The 17,951-nt window shown below is 43.8% G+C and overlaps 1 protein-coding gene across 1 annotated transcript in view; it reads left to right on the top strand.

The window, feature by feature from the left end:
* LOC134944150 (vitellogenin-like) overlaps positions 1-17,951 on the top strand; it is a 162,132-nt gene that overhangs the window by 10,428 nt on the left and 133,753 nt on the right. Inside the window, exons 3-6 of the mRNA XM_063932731.1 lie at positions 329-489; positions 2,406-2,476; positions 3,203-3,371; positions 16,037-16,174. Of these exons, the coding sequence (XP_063788801.1) occupies positions 329-489; positions 2,406-2,476; positions 3,203-3,371; positions 16,037-16,174 (539 nt within the window). The remainder of the gene's footprint in view (positions 1-328; positions 490-2,405; positions 2,477-3,202; positions 3,372-16,036; positions 16,175-17,951) is intronic.

Genomic DNA, 17,951 nt, shown 5'->3' with positions numbered 1-17,951 from the left:
ATTTGATCTGCCATATTCTCATTATAGAAATGAATGTTTGATTAAAGACTCAGTAGTGTGCAGTGTAGTGTATAACATCATATATGATCACCAGTGCTCTAGTCAGTAGCTGTGCCTGCAAAGCTGAAACCACTGTTTTAAACTGTCACAGCAAAAAAAATAGAATAGAATAATTCACAAAATTTTGTATCACCAAAAAACCAACCTGTTTCAAATGACTGTTTTCATGGGTTTTAATGTACAGTGTTCTCTTTTAAAGTGCTATCTATGATTTATATATAGACTCCTCCAATCTTACATTTTCTAAAATCCCCAAACTGTTTTGTAGGTACTGGCCAGCTGGCATTTCAGAAAGGATACAGATATATCTACAGCTACTCCACTGTCACAGACACATATTTACAAGGCGCTTCTTCTGAGAGGAGTCTTCTGACTTTGAAATGCAGCGTTCATATAGAAATCATAGGAAAATGTCATATGCTTCTAAAGGTGGATATTGTACTTTATCTGTTTTGTAATCCATATAATCTGTATGTCATGTCCTGAGCCAGCTCATAACCATATTTGAATGTGTTCTTCAGATGGACTTGTTTGTAACTAAACAGTGTTTCTCCTCCTGGGTTCTCAGGGATAACTAGCACTGCTGACCCACTCTCCAGTGCTAGTTCAACATTTATCTCAATATAGGTTTTAGAACACACTTGCATACTTTTGAAAAAGCATTTCAGGGAGACTGTAAAAGTAACACCTATCAGCGAGGGCACGTACCGCTACACCGGAGAGGCGAGTCATGAAAATTACTTACATCTAAATTTAAATGAGCCCCAAAGTTAGTAAGATCTATTTGTTGAAGAAAATACACTGATATTTTGCAAAATTTGCTCGGGTATTGTATTTTACAAGAGGTTCCATATACTGTAAGTGGCCACGAGAAACCTTATATAAAATGCATGTAGCCATAGGGATCATTGTGCCTTATAACCAATGCAGGGAAATGGCACTGATGATCCTATTTGAATGTATGTATCTCTGATTTATTTTTCTCCCCAAGAATGTAACAACTGCATAATGGGGTTAAGGTGCAATCAGAGAGATTGCTGGTCTATTCAGGGAGTTAGGGAGATTGCTGCTATTCAGGGAGTCTCCTGCAGAATGAGGGAGGGTAGGCAACTATGTATTAGAACCTCGGGCAGAACTGTAAAGCAGAGGTAGACAAGTGATGCGTCAAAGTGCTGCACACACCCACACAGCAGCTGCCTTTGCTTTCACTGTCACATTTAACATCTTTTGCTCGCAAAGCAGTATTGCAGGCACACTCAGGGAATGTGTGAAGAAGCCCTCTCTGTATTATTTTAGGAGGACTTCGAACTGGAGTCCATATACTGTAGCTTCCTGGAGAACTCTACTGTAACATAGTAACATAGTTTTTGAGGTTGAAAAAAGACAATTTGTCCATCAAGTTCAACCTATTTGTGGTCTCCTATGCTGTGCCATCAGCTCATATTGAGATAGTGGTCGGAATCACAGGGGATGAATAATTACAGTCATTTTCTTGTGTTGGGGGCAGGTGGGTAACAATACTGCACATAGTGGTATATAGCCTTCAGTTAACACTAAGTGCACTATGGGGGTAATTCCAAGTTGATCGCAGCAGGAAATTTTTTAGCAGTTGGGCAAAACCATGTGCACTTAAGGGGGGGGGGGGGGGGGCAGATATAACATGTGCAGAGAGAGAGATAGATTTGGGTGTGGGGAGTTCAACCTGCAATCTAAATTGCAGTGTAAAAATAAAGCAGCCAGTATTTACCCTGCACAGAAACAAAATAACCCACCCAAATCTAACTCTCTCTGCAAATGTTTATCTGCCCCCCCTGCAGTGCACATGGTTTTGCCCAACTGCTAAAAAATGTCCTGCTGCGATCAACTTGGAATTACCCCCTATGTACAGAACACACAAGGGTTGATTCTCAGTTGGGAGCAGAATAACAAAACAAGTAACTTTACACCTGAACAATTCATGCTGCAATACAAGAGGTGCAAATGCATTTATTTATTTTGTATGCATGATAAATACTGGCTGCTTTTGCATGTAACCCACACATACTGGGCAGCTTTTTATACTTTATTCTAGATTGGAGTTTGGACACACACCTGCAAAGCTTACATCTACAGTATATGCACCTTTTATATCTGTCCCACCTGCAGGTCAGCATTGTTTTAACACGGTGCACAGAAAAACTTGCTTTTTTCTTTTTGCTGTGCTCCCAGTTAAGTATCAGTCCACATTTGGGAATACAATAGTCCTAAACATAACTGTACCACTACTTTGCTTTAGGTCTAAAATGAGATAAAAAGAATATATACTCCAATCTACTTTCCATTATATATTTGTCCCTTTTTTGCAGATACATCATAGCCACTTGAAGGCAAATGTGACGTCAAAGCAAGGTTCTCAAAAGGAATTTCATGAGTTAAGGTGCGATTGGATCGTTCTCCTGATACTATATTTCCATTAAAGATGTAAAATGAAGCTGCAAAATTATATCATCATAGTATACTCATTTGTTTCTCATGATTTCATGTCTTTCTGGATAAAGCCATAGATAGACAGATAAATAGATAGATAGATAGATAGATAGATAGATAGATAGATAGATAGATAGATAATCGTATTGATAATGGGTGCAGGTGTACTGTGCACACAGCCTCCTGGGGTCCTCACACTGCATACAGATTATTTTTACCTTATGCCAACAACCAGGTCCCTCCTCCTCCATGGCACCATCTTCCCATTCACATCTTCCAAATATCTCTGGGAAGATGGCACCATGGAGGATAGAAGGACCTGGTTGTCGGCACAAGGTAAGAAAGATAAGGGGAGGGGGGGTGCTCAAAGAAGGTGCCCACTGTGAACACAGGCTCCCTCCTCAGGCATTAATACGTAGATCGAGATAGATAGTTAGCTATTCTTATTAAATCTTCCCCGAAGTATACAGCACATGTGTCTCCGCACACTTCCAGTGCCAATACTGAGTAGGCATAGACACCACAGCCCAGGATCACTCCTAATCCTAATAATACACTAGGGAGGCTATGTAGATGTACATTATAGTACAGTTACGTTTTGGTTATGAAAGCGGGCATATAGCTAGGATAAATGGAAATGTCGACATCTGTTTTGTTCATTTTTGTTTGGTAACAGGGACATCCTAGAAAAGCACCCACTTCAGTTTTCCTATCAGGATGGGAAAATACAAAAGATATGTCCAACAAGAGAAGAGGCAACATGGGCACTCAATGTCAAGCGAGGAATCCTAAGTGTCCTGCAGGGCAACCTGAAGATACCATCTGCAGGAAGGACCATCAAAGAGGTCAGTTACCACAGTGGCAACTCTGTGCTCCCTGCACATTTTATCACCCACTGTATTAAATCTACATACTGGTTTAGCCATACCCATCGTTCAACTCACTTACTACCATAATTTCTGCTCTGGTTTCTTTTTTTTTTGCCATCGAAAATTCAACAGCTCTTGCCAGGGTTATTATCATTGCCCACTACTGGTGAACACTGGGGGCTGTGAAGCCCGCTATGGTCCTGTTTCAGAAGAACATGAAATCCATGCCCAAAGCTGATGTCCATGTAGATGAGTGATTATTTGCTACTGGGTATGCATGCAAGATTCAGAAAACCCTTACCTCAAATAGCAGGATCCATTTCCCAGGACACGTTATCACTACCCCCACATGAAATCTACTTGAAAGGCCTCTCACACTGAGACTTTTCATACCTACACAATAGGAATTGGCTTCTAACACCTTTCCAAAATCCTGCCTGTCCTATGTTAATTGACTAAATCAGTAGTTATTTTATTTATCACTTGCTTCAAATATACCAAATAGGTTATAGCAATAAGTCTGTTCATAAACCCATTATAATTTTGGATCACATACAGAATTGGAGGAAAACAACACAAAAAACAAAACAAAAAATAAACTAAGACTGCTTTCTCTTTCTCTCTCATCATCATATGCAGCTCATACTTATAGTAATCTGTCATTAATGACCCAATGTATACGTATTCCTACAGCTTCATTCTTTCACTCTGCCCACCACGTTCCGCAGTTCCTATCACACCATAACAGGCTTCTATTCTCCAATCCCTTGGCATTTTAAAAAGAAAACACAGGCGCATTCTTGGGAAGCAAGCAGGCCGGAAATGTATTTCCCCCGGTAACCACCTAAGTCCTTTGCCCACCTGCTCACCCCCAGCTTCAAAGAACAATCAAATAGAAGTGATACCCAAAAGACGGCCCTGTGTTTGGAAGAACAGAACTGTCAACTCTCGCTTTGTGACCCCCATACCCAGAGCTCCTGCACTTAACATAAAGAAAACTGGAGGCCCTCTGGTATGCCCAATCAGGTCAGTCCTTTGTAATGCCAGATCTATAAGAAACAAGACTGCAACAATTGCTGACCTTATTGAATCTGCAGATCTAGCCTGTGTTACAGAGACCTGGCTAGATGAAAATGCAGCACCTATATTGGAGGCTGCGATCCCAACAAACTACTCTGTCATCCACAACCCAAGACTGGACCGCAGGGGTGGCGGGGTGGCTATCTGCTTCAAAAAAGAACTTAAACTTAGGGTCCACCCTATTGAAATTACTCGCTCAGTCGAGTGCATTGCTGCCCAGAGTTCGACAGGACTAGGTTTCAGAATACTTCTCATTTACCGGCTCCCTGGAGATGGAAAGATATTTCTACAAGAAATTACAGACACTGTTGCTGGCCTGGTTCTGGAACATCAAAGATGGCTTATCCTCTGGGATTTCAATGCATGGGTGGATGATGAGCTCTCACGCCTTGGCCAAGACCTCCTGTGCACAATGAATGGTCTGGGCTTCACACAGGTCATTCCTTCTGCCACACATAAAAGTGGTCACACTCTTGATCTTCTCTTTCAGATTGGATTAGAAGTCACTGACTTAAAAATAAACCCAGTCATCTGGTCAGACCACCACTCCCTTTGGTTCTCAGTTGCAACCCCTCAAATAAGATCTCTGCCCATGGAGTTGACCAGGTATCGTCCAAGGAGGGGTATGACTCCCCAGGCTCTTGCAGCAAATCTGGATCTCTCTGCTATACTGGGTGCCTGTGAAGATCCCTGTTCCCTAGTCCGTTATTATAATAGGGATGTTATGGCTGCACTTGATATTATCGCCCCTGTGCGTATAAGACCTCATAAACCACAACGTCGAGCTCCCTGGTTCGACAACAGTGTTAGTGAGCTCAAGAAAAGGGGGCGTAGACTGGAAAGACGATGGAGGAAGACTAACCTAGTGGATGACAAAATAAAACTAATAAAGCATAACGAAGAATATCAATCGACAATCACTCATAAGAAATCACAGTTCCTGTCAAATGAGATCACGGCTAGGGAGGCCAATCCCGGGCCGTTTTTTCAATCCCGGGATTCGGGATTGAAAAACGCTCAATCCCGGGATTGCAGTAGGGATCAGTTAAGAAGGGTGTAGGGAGCAGCGCTGGAGGGTAGGTAGCAGTGCGAGAGGGTGTAGGTAGCGGCGCGGAAGGGAGGGAGGGTGTAGATAGCTGGGTGGGAGGATGTAGTTAGCGGTGCGGGAGGGTGTAGGTAGGGGGAGGGTTGGTAGCGGCGCGGGAGAGAGGGTGTTAGCACTGCACGGAGGGAGGGTGGGTGTAAGTAATATCACTTACTATTAGGTGGGCGGCAGCCATGGACACACTGAACGAGGCAGCATTTCAAATGAAGTGCCGGCCGCCAGCCAACCAGAGCTGGCGGACCGGCAGCGAATCAGGGAAGCGGCCGCAGCAGTCGCTCCTGATTGGCTGCCGCTGCTGCGGCAGCTTCCCTGATTGGCTGCCGGTCCGCCAGCTCTGATTGGCTCGCGGACGGCGCCACATTTGAAGTGCCGCCGCATTCAGCGTTTGTCTATGGCTGCCGCCCGCCTAATTGTAAGTAGTATTACTTACACACCCTCCCTCCCGCAAATGCGCAGTGTAATCCCGTGAATCCCGGGATTGGATGCTCCAATCCCGGGATTCAAATCCCGGCATTTTTGGGCCCAAATCCCGGGATCCCGCTGATCCCGATCCCGGGATTGGCCTCCCTAATCACGGCAGCAAACAATAGGCCAGCTCAACTTTTCCGCACAGTGGAGATGCTTTGCAAGCCAGCATGCCTGCAGACTGATGAAACCCTCTCCCAGGCAAGATGCAACGAGTTTGCAAACTTCTTTGCAGATAAAATATCCACCATCCGGGCTGGAATATCCACAGTGCCATCAAAGGAGTGCCAAACTACAAAGCCTGCCAATATAAGCCACCTGCCTTCATGGACCAGCTTTGACCCAGTGGATGTAAAGGACACTGATTAAATTGCTCGGATTTTGCGTCCCACCACCTGTGATCTGGACCTGGCCTCAACCAAGCTTCTAATAGGTTGTATGGATATAATTGGTCCTGTCTCTGCAAAAATTGTTCAATGCTCTTTGCAGACAGGCATTTTTCCTGGACCCCTAAAGGAAGCAATTGTTAGACCGCTTCTTAAAAAACAGATTTAGATCCCGACTGCATGACCAACTACAGACCGGTATCAAACCTTCCTTTCCTAGGAAAGGTTATTGAGAAAGTGGTTGCAAATCAACTGGAAACCCGCCTGACAACCCATGATATTTATGATCCTTTCCAATCAGGATTCAGGAGAAGACATAGCACAGAAACAGACCTGGTGTGTGTGTTAAATGATCTTCTGATGGCAAGAGACAGAGGTGACTGTTCAATATTGATCCTTCTTGAGCTCTCTGCAGCATTTGATACCGTGGACCATGGGCTTCTGATTGAGCGACTGATACATTTCTGTGGTCTGGATGGCACAGTCCTGAGCTAGTTCAAATAATTTCTCACAGGCAGGTCACAGAGAGTATCATCTGGGGTATACTCATCACCATCAGTGCCATTGCCATGTGGTGTCCCACAAGGTTCTATACTATCCCCCATGCTTTTTGCAGTATACTTACATGCTACCATTGGGTGAAATAATCGGCACCATGGCCTGCTCTACCACTGCTATGCAGATGATACACAACTGTACTTGTCCTTTGCTCCAGGCACTGATAACCCAATAGCAACCCTAAATGGCTGTCTAGCTGAGCTCCAGGAGTGGATGAGCGCCAGTTGGCTGCGACTGAACCCGGATAAAACAGAGGTCCTTATGATACAACCACAACATCAAAGGACAAGACTGCAGCATAGCCAACCAACTGGACTTACACTCGGGGATTCAGAATTACAGACCACTGATCATGTGCGGAATCTTGGCGTTGTCCTGGATGGTGGCTTGACACAGATATCAGCCACAATCAAATCCTCATTCTTTCACCTGAGGAACATAGCCAGAATCAAGCACTTAATTCCCTCAGATGATCTGCCAAAAGTCATACATGCATTTGTATCATCTCGACTAGACTACTGTAATGCCCTCTACAGTACCTTGGTCTCCCAGCAAAAGAATTGCACCACTTACAGCTGGTGCAAAACACAGCTGCCAGGTTGTTAACCAACCAGCCCCGTTCTAGCCACATAACACCTATCCTCTACTCCCTTCACTGGCTGCATGTAAGATGGCGTATCATCTTCAAGATTGGCTTACTGAGTTTCAAAGCACTACATGACCAGGGCCCAAGGTACCTGAAGCAGCTTCTGACCCCATACTGCCGCACTCGATTACTGTGATCTGTAGATTAAGGACTTTTAGCAGTACCTAGAATCTCCCATAATTCATCTAGGGGTCGAGCTTTAGTCATGCGGCTCCGACTCTATGGAACTCACTTCCCTGCACAGTGCGAGAGGCCCCAACTATAGAATCCTTCAAAAGTAGACTCAAAACTTTCCTGTTTACTCAAGCACAGGGTTGGACTGGCCCACAGGGGTACCAGGGAAACCACCAGTAGGCCCCACTGCCTGAGTGCCCACTCTTTCCTCTAGGGATCAGGTTGTGCACTTGTATTATACATGGTAGATATGTTGCATTACACTGCACTAAACTTTTGTGTATTTCAAGCCTCTGTGGAGGCTGGCCACACCCCCTTTGTAGGCTGGCCACACCCCTAAGTATGGGCCCCTATAACTGCATTCCCCCGGTGGGCCCTTCATGCCCCAGTCCAACACTGCTCAAGCATTTCCATAATGTCCCTTTTAGTATCTTCATGCTTCTGTATTTTATGAAAATGTACTTCATTATTTTCTGTACTATATTATGCTATGTATCTGTTAAGCCAGGCCGCCTGATACCATCCGAGCCATATGCAAACCGTGCCTTTGTGCGCACACTCTGGGTAATGAATGCGAGGTAATAATAATAATTTTATTTATATAGCGCTCTTTCTCCAATAGGACTCAAGGCGAGTCCTATTGGAGAAAGAGCGCTATATAAATAAAATTATTATTATTACCTCGCATTCATTACCCTGAGTGTGCGCACAAAGGCACGGTTTGCATATGGCTCGGATGGTATCAGGCGGCCTGATGTGAACACAAAAAAAATCCATCTCGTGTTATGGGAATGTTGCGGGCATGTGAACGGAAACTGCTCCCACCATAAGGCAGGTGCAAGTGTTGAAGGTGCGGTATCCGGACTCCAGGTCGACAGCACAAAGGTCGACACACTTTAGGTCGACGCCAATTGGTCGACACACCTTAGGTCGACATGGACAAAAGGTCGACAGGAACAAGGTCGACATGGAAAAAGGTCGACATGAGTTTTTCATGATTTTTTTCTGTTTTTGAACCTTTTCATACTTAACGATCCACGTGGACTACGATTGGAACAGTAAAGTGTGCCGAGCGAAGCGGTAGAGGAGCGAAGGCACCATGCCCGAAGCATGGTGAGCGAAGCGAGCCATGCGAGGGGACGCGGTGCACTAATTGGGGTTCCCGGTCACTCTACGAAGAAAACGACACCAAAAAAACATTAAAAACTCATGTCGGCCTTTTTCCATGTCGACCTTGTTCCTGTCGACCTTTTGTCCATGTCGACCTTTTGTCCATGTCGACCTAAGGTGTGTCGACCAATTGGCGTCGACCTAAAGTGTGTCGACCTTTGTGCTGTCGACCCTCAGTCCCAGACCCGAAGGTGCGTGTGGTGGTGCACCAAAGGTGGTGTGTCAAGAATCACTGGCAGAGTAACCGCATGCAGAGGTGTAGAAAGTAGGTGCCTAAAGGTGCATACACACTTGCTGAGAAAATGAGCGACATCGCTTATTTTCCCCCTTCCTGAGTGACGTCACTCATAAGTCACCCATATGTTTTATTTATTACACAAACTAGAACCAATAAACCTAGAAATAATGACACAGACAACTGTATAAATTGGAAAAAATGGAGGTCACAGCCAGATTTATTAAATTCTAATCAGAATTGAAAATATTATTCACCGGTGGCGAAAAAGCAGTGTCAACTCGGCCATGGCTTAAAACTTTAATTTTTAAACAAATGGGGCGGAGTTTCCGCCCCTTGCGCAATCCGTCCTGGGTAGAACCATCTCCCCTTAATTAGCACAGTGCTGGTCCCTCCATAAGATGGTGACCTGGTCCTCCCCTGAGGTAGTGACCGACTCGCCTTTTCTCAAAGGGGAAATGCTAGCCAAGCTCTGCTGCGCTAAATTAAGCCGCCGAATAGCACTGCTTTCCGCCCGCTGCGCCTCGCACTTGCTGGAATAATAATAACTCATTATTCCAACGTAAAGTTTCAAAAAAGAAAACCAAAACTTTTAATTTTTATAACGAAGTTAAAATTGCCGGGTGGGTGGGTGGGATCACAAAAATGGCAAGAGGAATCAGATTACCTCAGCCCTCACTTAAATAAACTAATATAACCCGCCTACCTAAACCCTTCTCATTGGATAACTTATTTGATTGACAAACTTCAATGACCTATCAACTAATATCAACACAAAAACCAGATCTATCTAGCTTAGTTACATAAACAAACAGGGTGCTTATATTCACTCTATCCTATGCAGTCTTTCGTTCCTTTTAAGTCACCCATATGTTTTATTTATTACACAAACTAGAACCAATAAACCTAGAAATAATGACACAGACAACTGTATAAATTGGAAAAAATGGAGGTCACAGCCAGATTTATTAAATTCTAATCAGAATTGAAAATATTATTCACCGGTGGCGAAAAAGCAGTGTCAACTCGGCCATGGCTTAAAACTTTAATTTTTAAACAAATGGGGCGGAGTTTCCGCCCCTTGCGCAATCCGTCCTGGGTAGAACCATCTCCCCTTAATTAGCACAGTGCTGGTCTTTCCATAAGATGGTGACCTGGTCCTCCCCTGAGGTAGTGACCGACTCGCCTTTTCTCAAAGGGGAAATGCTAGCCAAGCTCTGCTGCGCTAAATTAAGCCGCTGAATAGCACTGCTTTCCGCCAAGTTCGGAGGCTCTAGACTACGAAAACCGCCACCACAACCTAAAACCTCAAACCTCCTTTCAACACCTCAATAAGGCTGTGACAAATAACTCCAAACCACTCTCAGATAAATGCACTCCATCCAACCTATATAAATATGCCTACTCGTATGACATATCTGGAGGTTGGGCATTGAGTTTCCTTTTTACTTTATCTAAAGCCGCTCCTCCTTGGGTGCCCCTCCAAAATCTACACGGTACCACTTCTGACCATACCACCTTAACCAAAGGCCAAATGCTCTGTGATTATCTGAAAATTCTTTATTATGGCGTTAATAAGTTCTATACCTTTAAATGTACCCAGATCATTGCCACCTAAATGTATCACCAAACAATCAGGGGCACCCCATTTTTCTTTGAAGTTCCAGAGCACACTTAATAGGTTGTTTCATCTCATTCCCCTTAAACCTATCCACCTCACTTCAAAAGGGAACGACTTGGACATCCTGTGCCTACTGGCCCAATAAATATATGAGCAACCCACAATCCACACCCGGCTTGATAATGTCAAACAAAAACCTGTAGAAAAAAACAACAAAACAAAGAACATTTTATTCAATATTACTATAATCTTTAACGAAACTGCTAAAGAGAAACAGGGAAGGATAAAAACTTAGTTGTTTAGGCGACCCAGATGGAGGTGAACAACACCAAACCTCAAAAATGTTGTGAGGAAAAAGGTGAAAAGAACTCCAATCCCCCTTTAACGGCGGGTGGCTTATGGCCCTGGGATTCCGAAACGAAACTGACCATAAGCCTCTGCTAATCTTACTGGGCAAATGCTCGGCTCCTTATGCATAGGAAAAGAAATCCATTTACCTCTCCCTAGTTGATCCGTTTTGGAATGGTGTATTTTAATAAGCAGCTTATTATCCTTCAACACTACATTATTTAACAACATGCCTGAATCCACTGAACTTTTGCTTTTTTGCCGCTATCTCACCTAATCTAACAGCGCCGAAAAAAGCTATAGCAAATGCTAAACTAAAAAAGGGCAACCTCAAATTCCCCTAATGCAATACCAGAAACCGCGATAATTAACTCTTTCAATAACCCAATGTCGATTGGTCTACGTGCGCCACTTACACCTGCTTGCTCCTTAGCCCAACCCCTCAAAGCCTTTGATAAAATAAAAGATTTAGTTGGGTCTGACAACCCTTCCAAACGCAAAAAATATGAAATTCCTGCTAAAGCACCCAACATCGCTGCTTTATAACTACCCCTCTCATGCCATAACCATACAAATTCTAATATAGCATCGTGGATACTCTTACCCCTACCTCCAGAATTCAAATACGCCTGCCAATCCTCCCAAGCTGCAGAATACGATCTCAAAGTTCCCGGGGCCAACGCCTTCAATGTTAAAGCTTTCATGCCGGTTTGATGATCTGCCATACAAATTCGGGACATGATAAACCTTCCCTTTTTGCTGCTGGGGCTAATGCTCTAAATCTATCCCATTGAAAATGAGATAAAGCATCCGCTATCCCGTTCTCAACCCCAGGGACATGCCCAGCATTCAAATCTATATTCAACTGTAAAAACCTAAAGGTCAAATGCCGTAGCAACCTCAAAGCGTGTGAACACGAAGATTTTTGAATATTAATCGCTTGAACCACCCTTAAATTATCACACCAGAATAAAATCCTCTGATTCCTAAGCCTAAAACCCCATATCTCAATTGCGATAATTATTGGAAAAAGCTCAAGCAAAAGCATACTGTCAGTAAACTTCCTTGTGCGCCATTCCTCAGGCCAAACTTCGGCGCACCATTCCCCTTCAAAATAAGCACCAAAACTTTTTTTTTTTTTAAATTGGACCCAGATAAGATAAACGGGTCACAGGCCCCTCTGTTTTATCTTTGGCTATCGGTACACCCATAACCGAAAAAAGCGCTTGAACTGAAAAAAGTAATTCCTGGCACACTTAGCTACCCGCAGGACCTGCCAACAAGAAGCCATCCAAATAATGGGTGACTCCGAACCGACCGGTGCCTGCCCGCACACACCACTGTAGAAATGAACTAAAACCTTCAAAATAAGAACACGAAACTGAACAGCCCATAGGCAACACCTATCTACATAAAATTGACCATCCATCTTGAAACCCATAAACTTAAACGAATCAGGGTGCAGCGGTAACAGTCTAAAGGCTGATTCTATACCCACTTTTGCTAACAACGCTCCCGAACTAGTACGGATGGTGTAATGGTTAGCACCACTGCCTCACAGCACTGAGGTCATGGGTTCGATTCCCACCATGGCCCAACTGTGCGGAGTTTGTATATTCTCCCCGTACTTGTGTGGGTTTCCTCCGGGTACTCCGGTTTCCTCCCACAATCCAAATATATACTGGTAGGTTAATTGGATCCCAACAAAAATTAACCCTAGCGTGAAAGTGTGTGCATGTACATGTGATATAGATTGTAAGCTCCACTGGGGCAGGGACTGATGTGAATGGCCAAATATTCTCTGGAAAGCGCTGCGGAATATGTGTGCGCTATATAAAGAACTGGTAATAAATAATAAATAATAATAATAACTAAAACCTTTAACCATAGCCACAGCTTCTTCAAAAAGACTGATATTTTACGCTATACAAAGAGGGGTCAAGAGCCTTGTTTATTGAGCCCCCTTCCGGGTAGGAAAGGTACTCAATTATCCTACATTTTCCTGGCTCTTTCTTTGGAACTACCGCCAATGGAGAAACACAAAATTCAGCTAGAGGTGGACTTTCAAAAGGGCCACACATACGCCCTAAAACAACTTCAGCTGCAATCTTCATTCTTACTATCCCTGGAAAATCTGTAGCTGACTTTAGGTTTCTCTGGCCAAAACTATAACCGCCCTAACTACAGGTAGATTGAAACTGAATTTAAAACAATTCACTGGTGACCTTAAAATCTTTTGTCCTGCTTTTTCCTAAATAACTCATCATACTGCCTCCAAACATTTTGCCTCGCCGTAAGATACATATTATGTACCAGGTGAAAATACTTCAGAATATTCATGATTTCTGATGGACGAGACTCCATATAGCAAGCCGCAAATATATAAATCCCCGCAAGCTAGTTAGGATAATTCCTTCTAGCTTCTTCAGCAGCCGCCCCCCCAGCCTTTGCTGTGCCCAACGCTTTTTTAGCGTCATGCGTAATCGCAAACATATCTACAAATCGGCCTTTCTTTATTCTTTCCCTAACCTTAGACCTAACTCCTCTTAGAATTGCCATATCCGCGCATTGTACGCTATCACCTGTTGCATCAGGAGCCGAGCTGCTTGCTACGCTACACCCTCCCTTTGAACTTTTACGCTTCCCTCTAAGATGCTGAATGAATGTCCGCATAAATTTGCGCGGATTCTCCAGTGAACTAGACGTATCAGATGATTCGTTGGAATGAGAAAAATTCGCGCTAAGCTGAACTTCTGAATTTTTCTCACCAGTTCCAGTAGTAGAAGGACCCGCGTCCGCGTCTCCTGCGTCCAGTGGAATCTCGCCTGCTGCTGATGTGTCCAATGAAGCTGTATGAGATGCTAAAACCTGCGGACTCAATAAAACAGCATTACTTCCTGCTTGACCGGCCACTTCTGACCAGCCGGTCACTACCGACGCCGCTCGTACTTGAGATTGCGCACGTGCAATATTCACCTCCAACTGCCGTGGTGATGCGGGTCTGGCCGGTGGAGGAACTTGGGGCAGGGTCGGCAAACCAATCTGATGAGCGCTCATAAATTGATTAGGTGCAGGCTGCAACCAATGTGCATATTGATTGCCTGCCTGCCTGCTTGGGGGGGGGGGGGGGAGGGGGTAAATTGCACAACTTGAAGTACGGCACAGGGTTGGTAAAACTGACTTAAATGAGGCATTTGAGTATTAAACAAATGCTGCTGCCCTGCCACATGCAGATGCATTATATTCTGTGGAGCACCTTGGCTGAAATATGGGGACCATGAAACCTGCGGGGGCTGAAACCCCCCCACCCGCCTGCATTTGTAATTGAGAGGAAGGAGGGGGGGGGGGGATTCTAAGCAATCCCCTTGCCAAATCTGAGCCTGCCACTGCAGGCCCTGGAGAATTGAAATTCTCCCTTATTATATTTTCCTGCCTAACATTCTTGGCTCCTGATATGGGAGAGGCTAATATACTGCCTCTCCCCTGGAGCCCTGCTGGATAAATAATGGTGCCCCCTGCAGCCGTGCTCCCCCCCCCCCCCCCAGCTCCTGAAGCTGTGGGAGGAGTGCTAACGGCCGTCATGTTATTTGACATGGCGACGGGGGCGGGGCTTTTAGCAGCAGGGGCCGATGCACCTAACCCGCTGCTTGCTATTAATGGAGGCCGGGGTGTGTGCTTGTGGGGCTGGCCGTCATGCCTGACAGCCAGGCCCGCAGCACAGAGGGAGAGAGAGGCGGGTGAGCGCTCACCGCTGCCTCTGGCCGAGCAGCGCGGGCGCTGGGGACTGCCCGCCTGGCTCCCCTCACAGCGTAATGCCGTGCTCCTCTTAGCGCCGGAGAGGTAGCGGCTGCAGTGAGAGGCTTAGATGCCTCAACCAGCCAGCCGGGAGGGGGCGCACTGCGGCGGGGGCGAGGTATACTGAGTAAATAGAAGCTAATAAAGTTACCTCAGTACAGGACAAGAAAATTAACAGCCTTGACTAAATTAAACACTTATGAAATTAACTAAATAAAAAACAGCTACTCCACAATAATAACTAATTTAAAGATGAATAACAAAAACCTAAGCTATAATAACAACCTAAGCTATAATAACAACCTAAATAATATTGATAACCCTGCAGAGTGATACCAGTTACATTACCAGTCCTGGGATCACAAAAATGGCGAGAGGAATCAGATTACCTCAGCCCTCACTTAAATAAACTAATATAACCCGCCTACCTAAACCCTTCTCATTGGATAACTTATTTGATTGACAAACTTCAATGACCTATCAACTAATATCAACACAAAAACCAGATCTATCTAGCTTAGTTACATAAACAAACAGGGTGCTTATATTCACTCTATCCTATGCAGTCTTTCGTTCCTTTTTTTCTCGGCAAGTGTCTATGCCGCCAGCGACAACCGATGCGCTGCCCCATGGGTCGGCAATGATCGTCGCTGTCGGCAGTGCATGCATGCTCGATCTGGACTATCGTTCAGGAGCTGCATGCACCGCCCGGCCCGGGTGGGAAAGCACTAGTGTGTATGGACCTTCAATGTTTGCACATTAAGTGGAAGGCTGAAATTAACAAATGCATATTATCGCTCCCACAATTCTACCAACGAACTCAGCAGCATCAGTCCCTAAGATCCAATACTACAGGGAGATTAAGCATTTCATTTTCCTTACAAAGGTGTGCACTGAGTCTTTGTATCAGCTTTCTTCAGCTATTTAGATTAACAGGTTTCTCATGACAGATTTATACACATCTCAAAGAAGTAGTAAAAAAACTATTTTACAGTTCCTTTAACAACTGTAGCTACCATGTGTTGGCATAATAAAATACTTTGTCTTTTTTTCCCCAGGTTGATGTTTTAGGAAAATGTCCCACAACCTATGAACTTAGAGGACAAACTGTTTGGCAGAAGAAAGATCTGAATAAATGTTCCAACAGGATATTAGGCTCCACCTCTCTGCGATCAGTTGCTCTTCCTGATAAAACTGTATGTATTACATTCACAGTGGCCAGTAGAAGTTTTATAAGGCATCCATTTTTAACACCTTCTAGTCCATAGTATATTTTAGTACCTTTGTTCCTGGCAACCAGAACTTGTATATTTGCTACTGTACATGAAAAAAGCATTAGAATAAAAAGCTGATTACATTTAGGGTTTATTCTAATTGTACCCTGAGTGAACGAAAGTAATCATGGGGAGAATTCATGAAAACTGTGTTTTTCTCACATTTATTTGGCAGATGTATTAACCTGGAGAAGGGATAGAGAAGTGATAAAGCAGTGATAAGTGGAAGGTGATAACGCACCAACCAATCATTAGGGATTGAAAAATGACAGGAGCTGACTGGCTGGTGCGTTATCACCTTGCACTTATCACTGCTTTATCATTTCTCCAGGCTTAATACATCTGCCCCAATTGTCTGGCTTCCCTGTACAGTACAATACAAAGTTCACAGGAAAGGACAAAGTATTCACCCATGAAAACTTAGTGTGGCTTTTGTTTTTATAACAAATCAGTGGCCGTTATAAGAAACATTAGAATAGTATGGGTGTCTCTCAGCACATTCAAAATGTAAAACATGTAAACACATTTAGTTAGTCAACCAGACGTAACAAATTGTAATATTATCTAAGGGGTTTGCTACATTTTCATTAACATTGAATCGGTTTTGAATTATCAAAAAAGTAATAGCTGATGTGCCTGGTTTCAGCTGGGCAAAATGTTTGCTGGATGGACTATTTTACCCCTTTCACCCACTCAGGAGTCGAATTTCAAAAAATCCACGCTTAGTGGGTGGCTGCAAATAAATGTCAGTTTCCAGACCACTGAGCAGGTCACATGTTCCAGTTCACACAGCAGGTGCACAGGGAGAGTTCATCACCTGTAACATTTTCCAGAGTACAATGGTGATGCATTGCAAATGGCAGGCAAACGTTTTGCCACATAACTCCAAAAAAGAAGCAACCGATTACAACACCAATATTTTTCTGCAAATATACGGACCAAGACCTTTAGTTTGATGTAGATGTGCCCTGCTCAGACAACCGCATCATAGAAATATGTCACTTATAACAATTTGTCCTTCTGCTATTAATATATAGATATAATAAATAATGATGACTGCGATTAATACAGTAGTTAGTTACAATATAAAGGAGTTTTCCACCCAACATATTTTTAATAATTAAAGCCACTGTTCTCCTGACATAACTTCACTATACATTCTATTCTCTAATCATAACAGACAGACAAAAAAAAGGCATCTCATGGTGTGCAAAGCACCAGGTTTTGTTCAAGCACCTGTCCAGTCAGGTAGATTTCAAAAACCAATACAGCCCCTATCAGTTGTATTGGCGTCTAGTGCATTAATTGTACACCAGAGTTTTTAAAAGGAGTTCTTGAAAACCAACTAGAGACAAGCAGAGCTGCTACAGAATATGTTATTAGTTACTTGGACTGCAATAAATAAACTCAAATCCACCTCAACCATCTGCAGTGCTAGACAGCCTGGGCTAGTTTCCATTATTAATCGGTAGACTGTAACTGTAAGGGCATCCAGCAAATCCAGCAATCATTGCCTTGTAAATGATTGTTCATTTAAAAAAAACGGGCAGACTTGAACAGAATTCTCACACTTCCGGAACTCAGAGGCGATTACATATAGCCCATGAGTTGAATATTTATATTTAATATAAAATACTGCCCGTATGCTAAGCAAATACATGTTACGGAGTTTCATCAGGAATATGCAGATAGATTTCTT

This window comes from Pseudophryne corroboree, chromosome 7, assembly GCF_028390025.1.
Source record: "Pseudophryne corroboree isolate aPseCor3 chromosome 7, aPseCor3.hap2, whole genome shotgun sequence".
In the NCBI taxonomy this organism is placed as follows: Eukaryota; Metazoa; Chordata; class Amphibia; order Anura; family Myobatrachidae; genus Pseudophryne; species Pseudophryne corroboree.
This window is presented reverse-complemented; position numbering and strand designations above follow the sequence as displayed.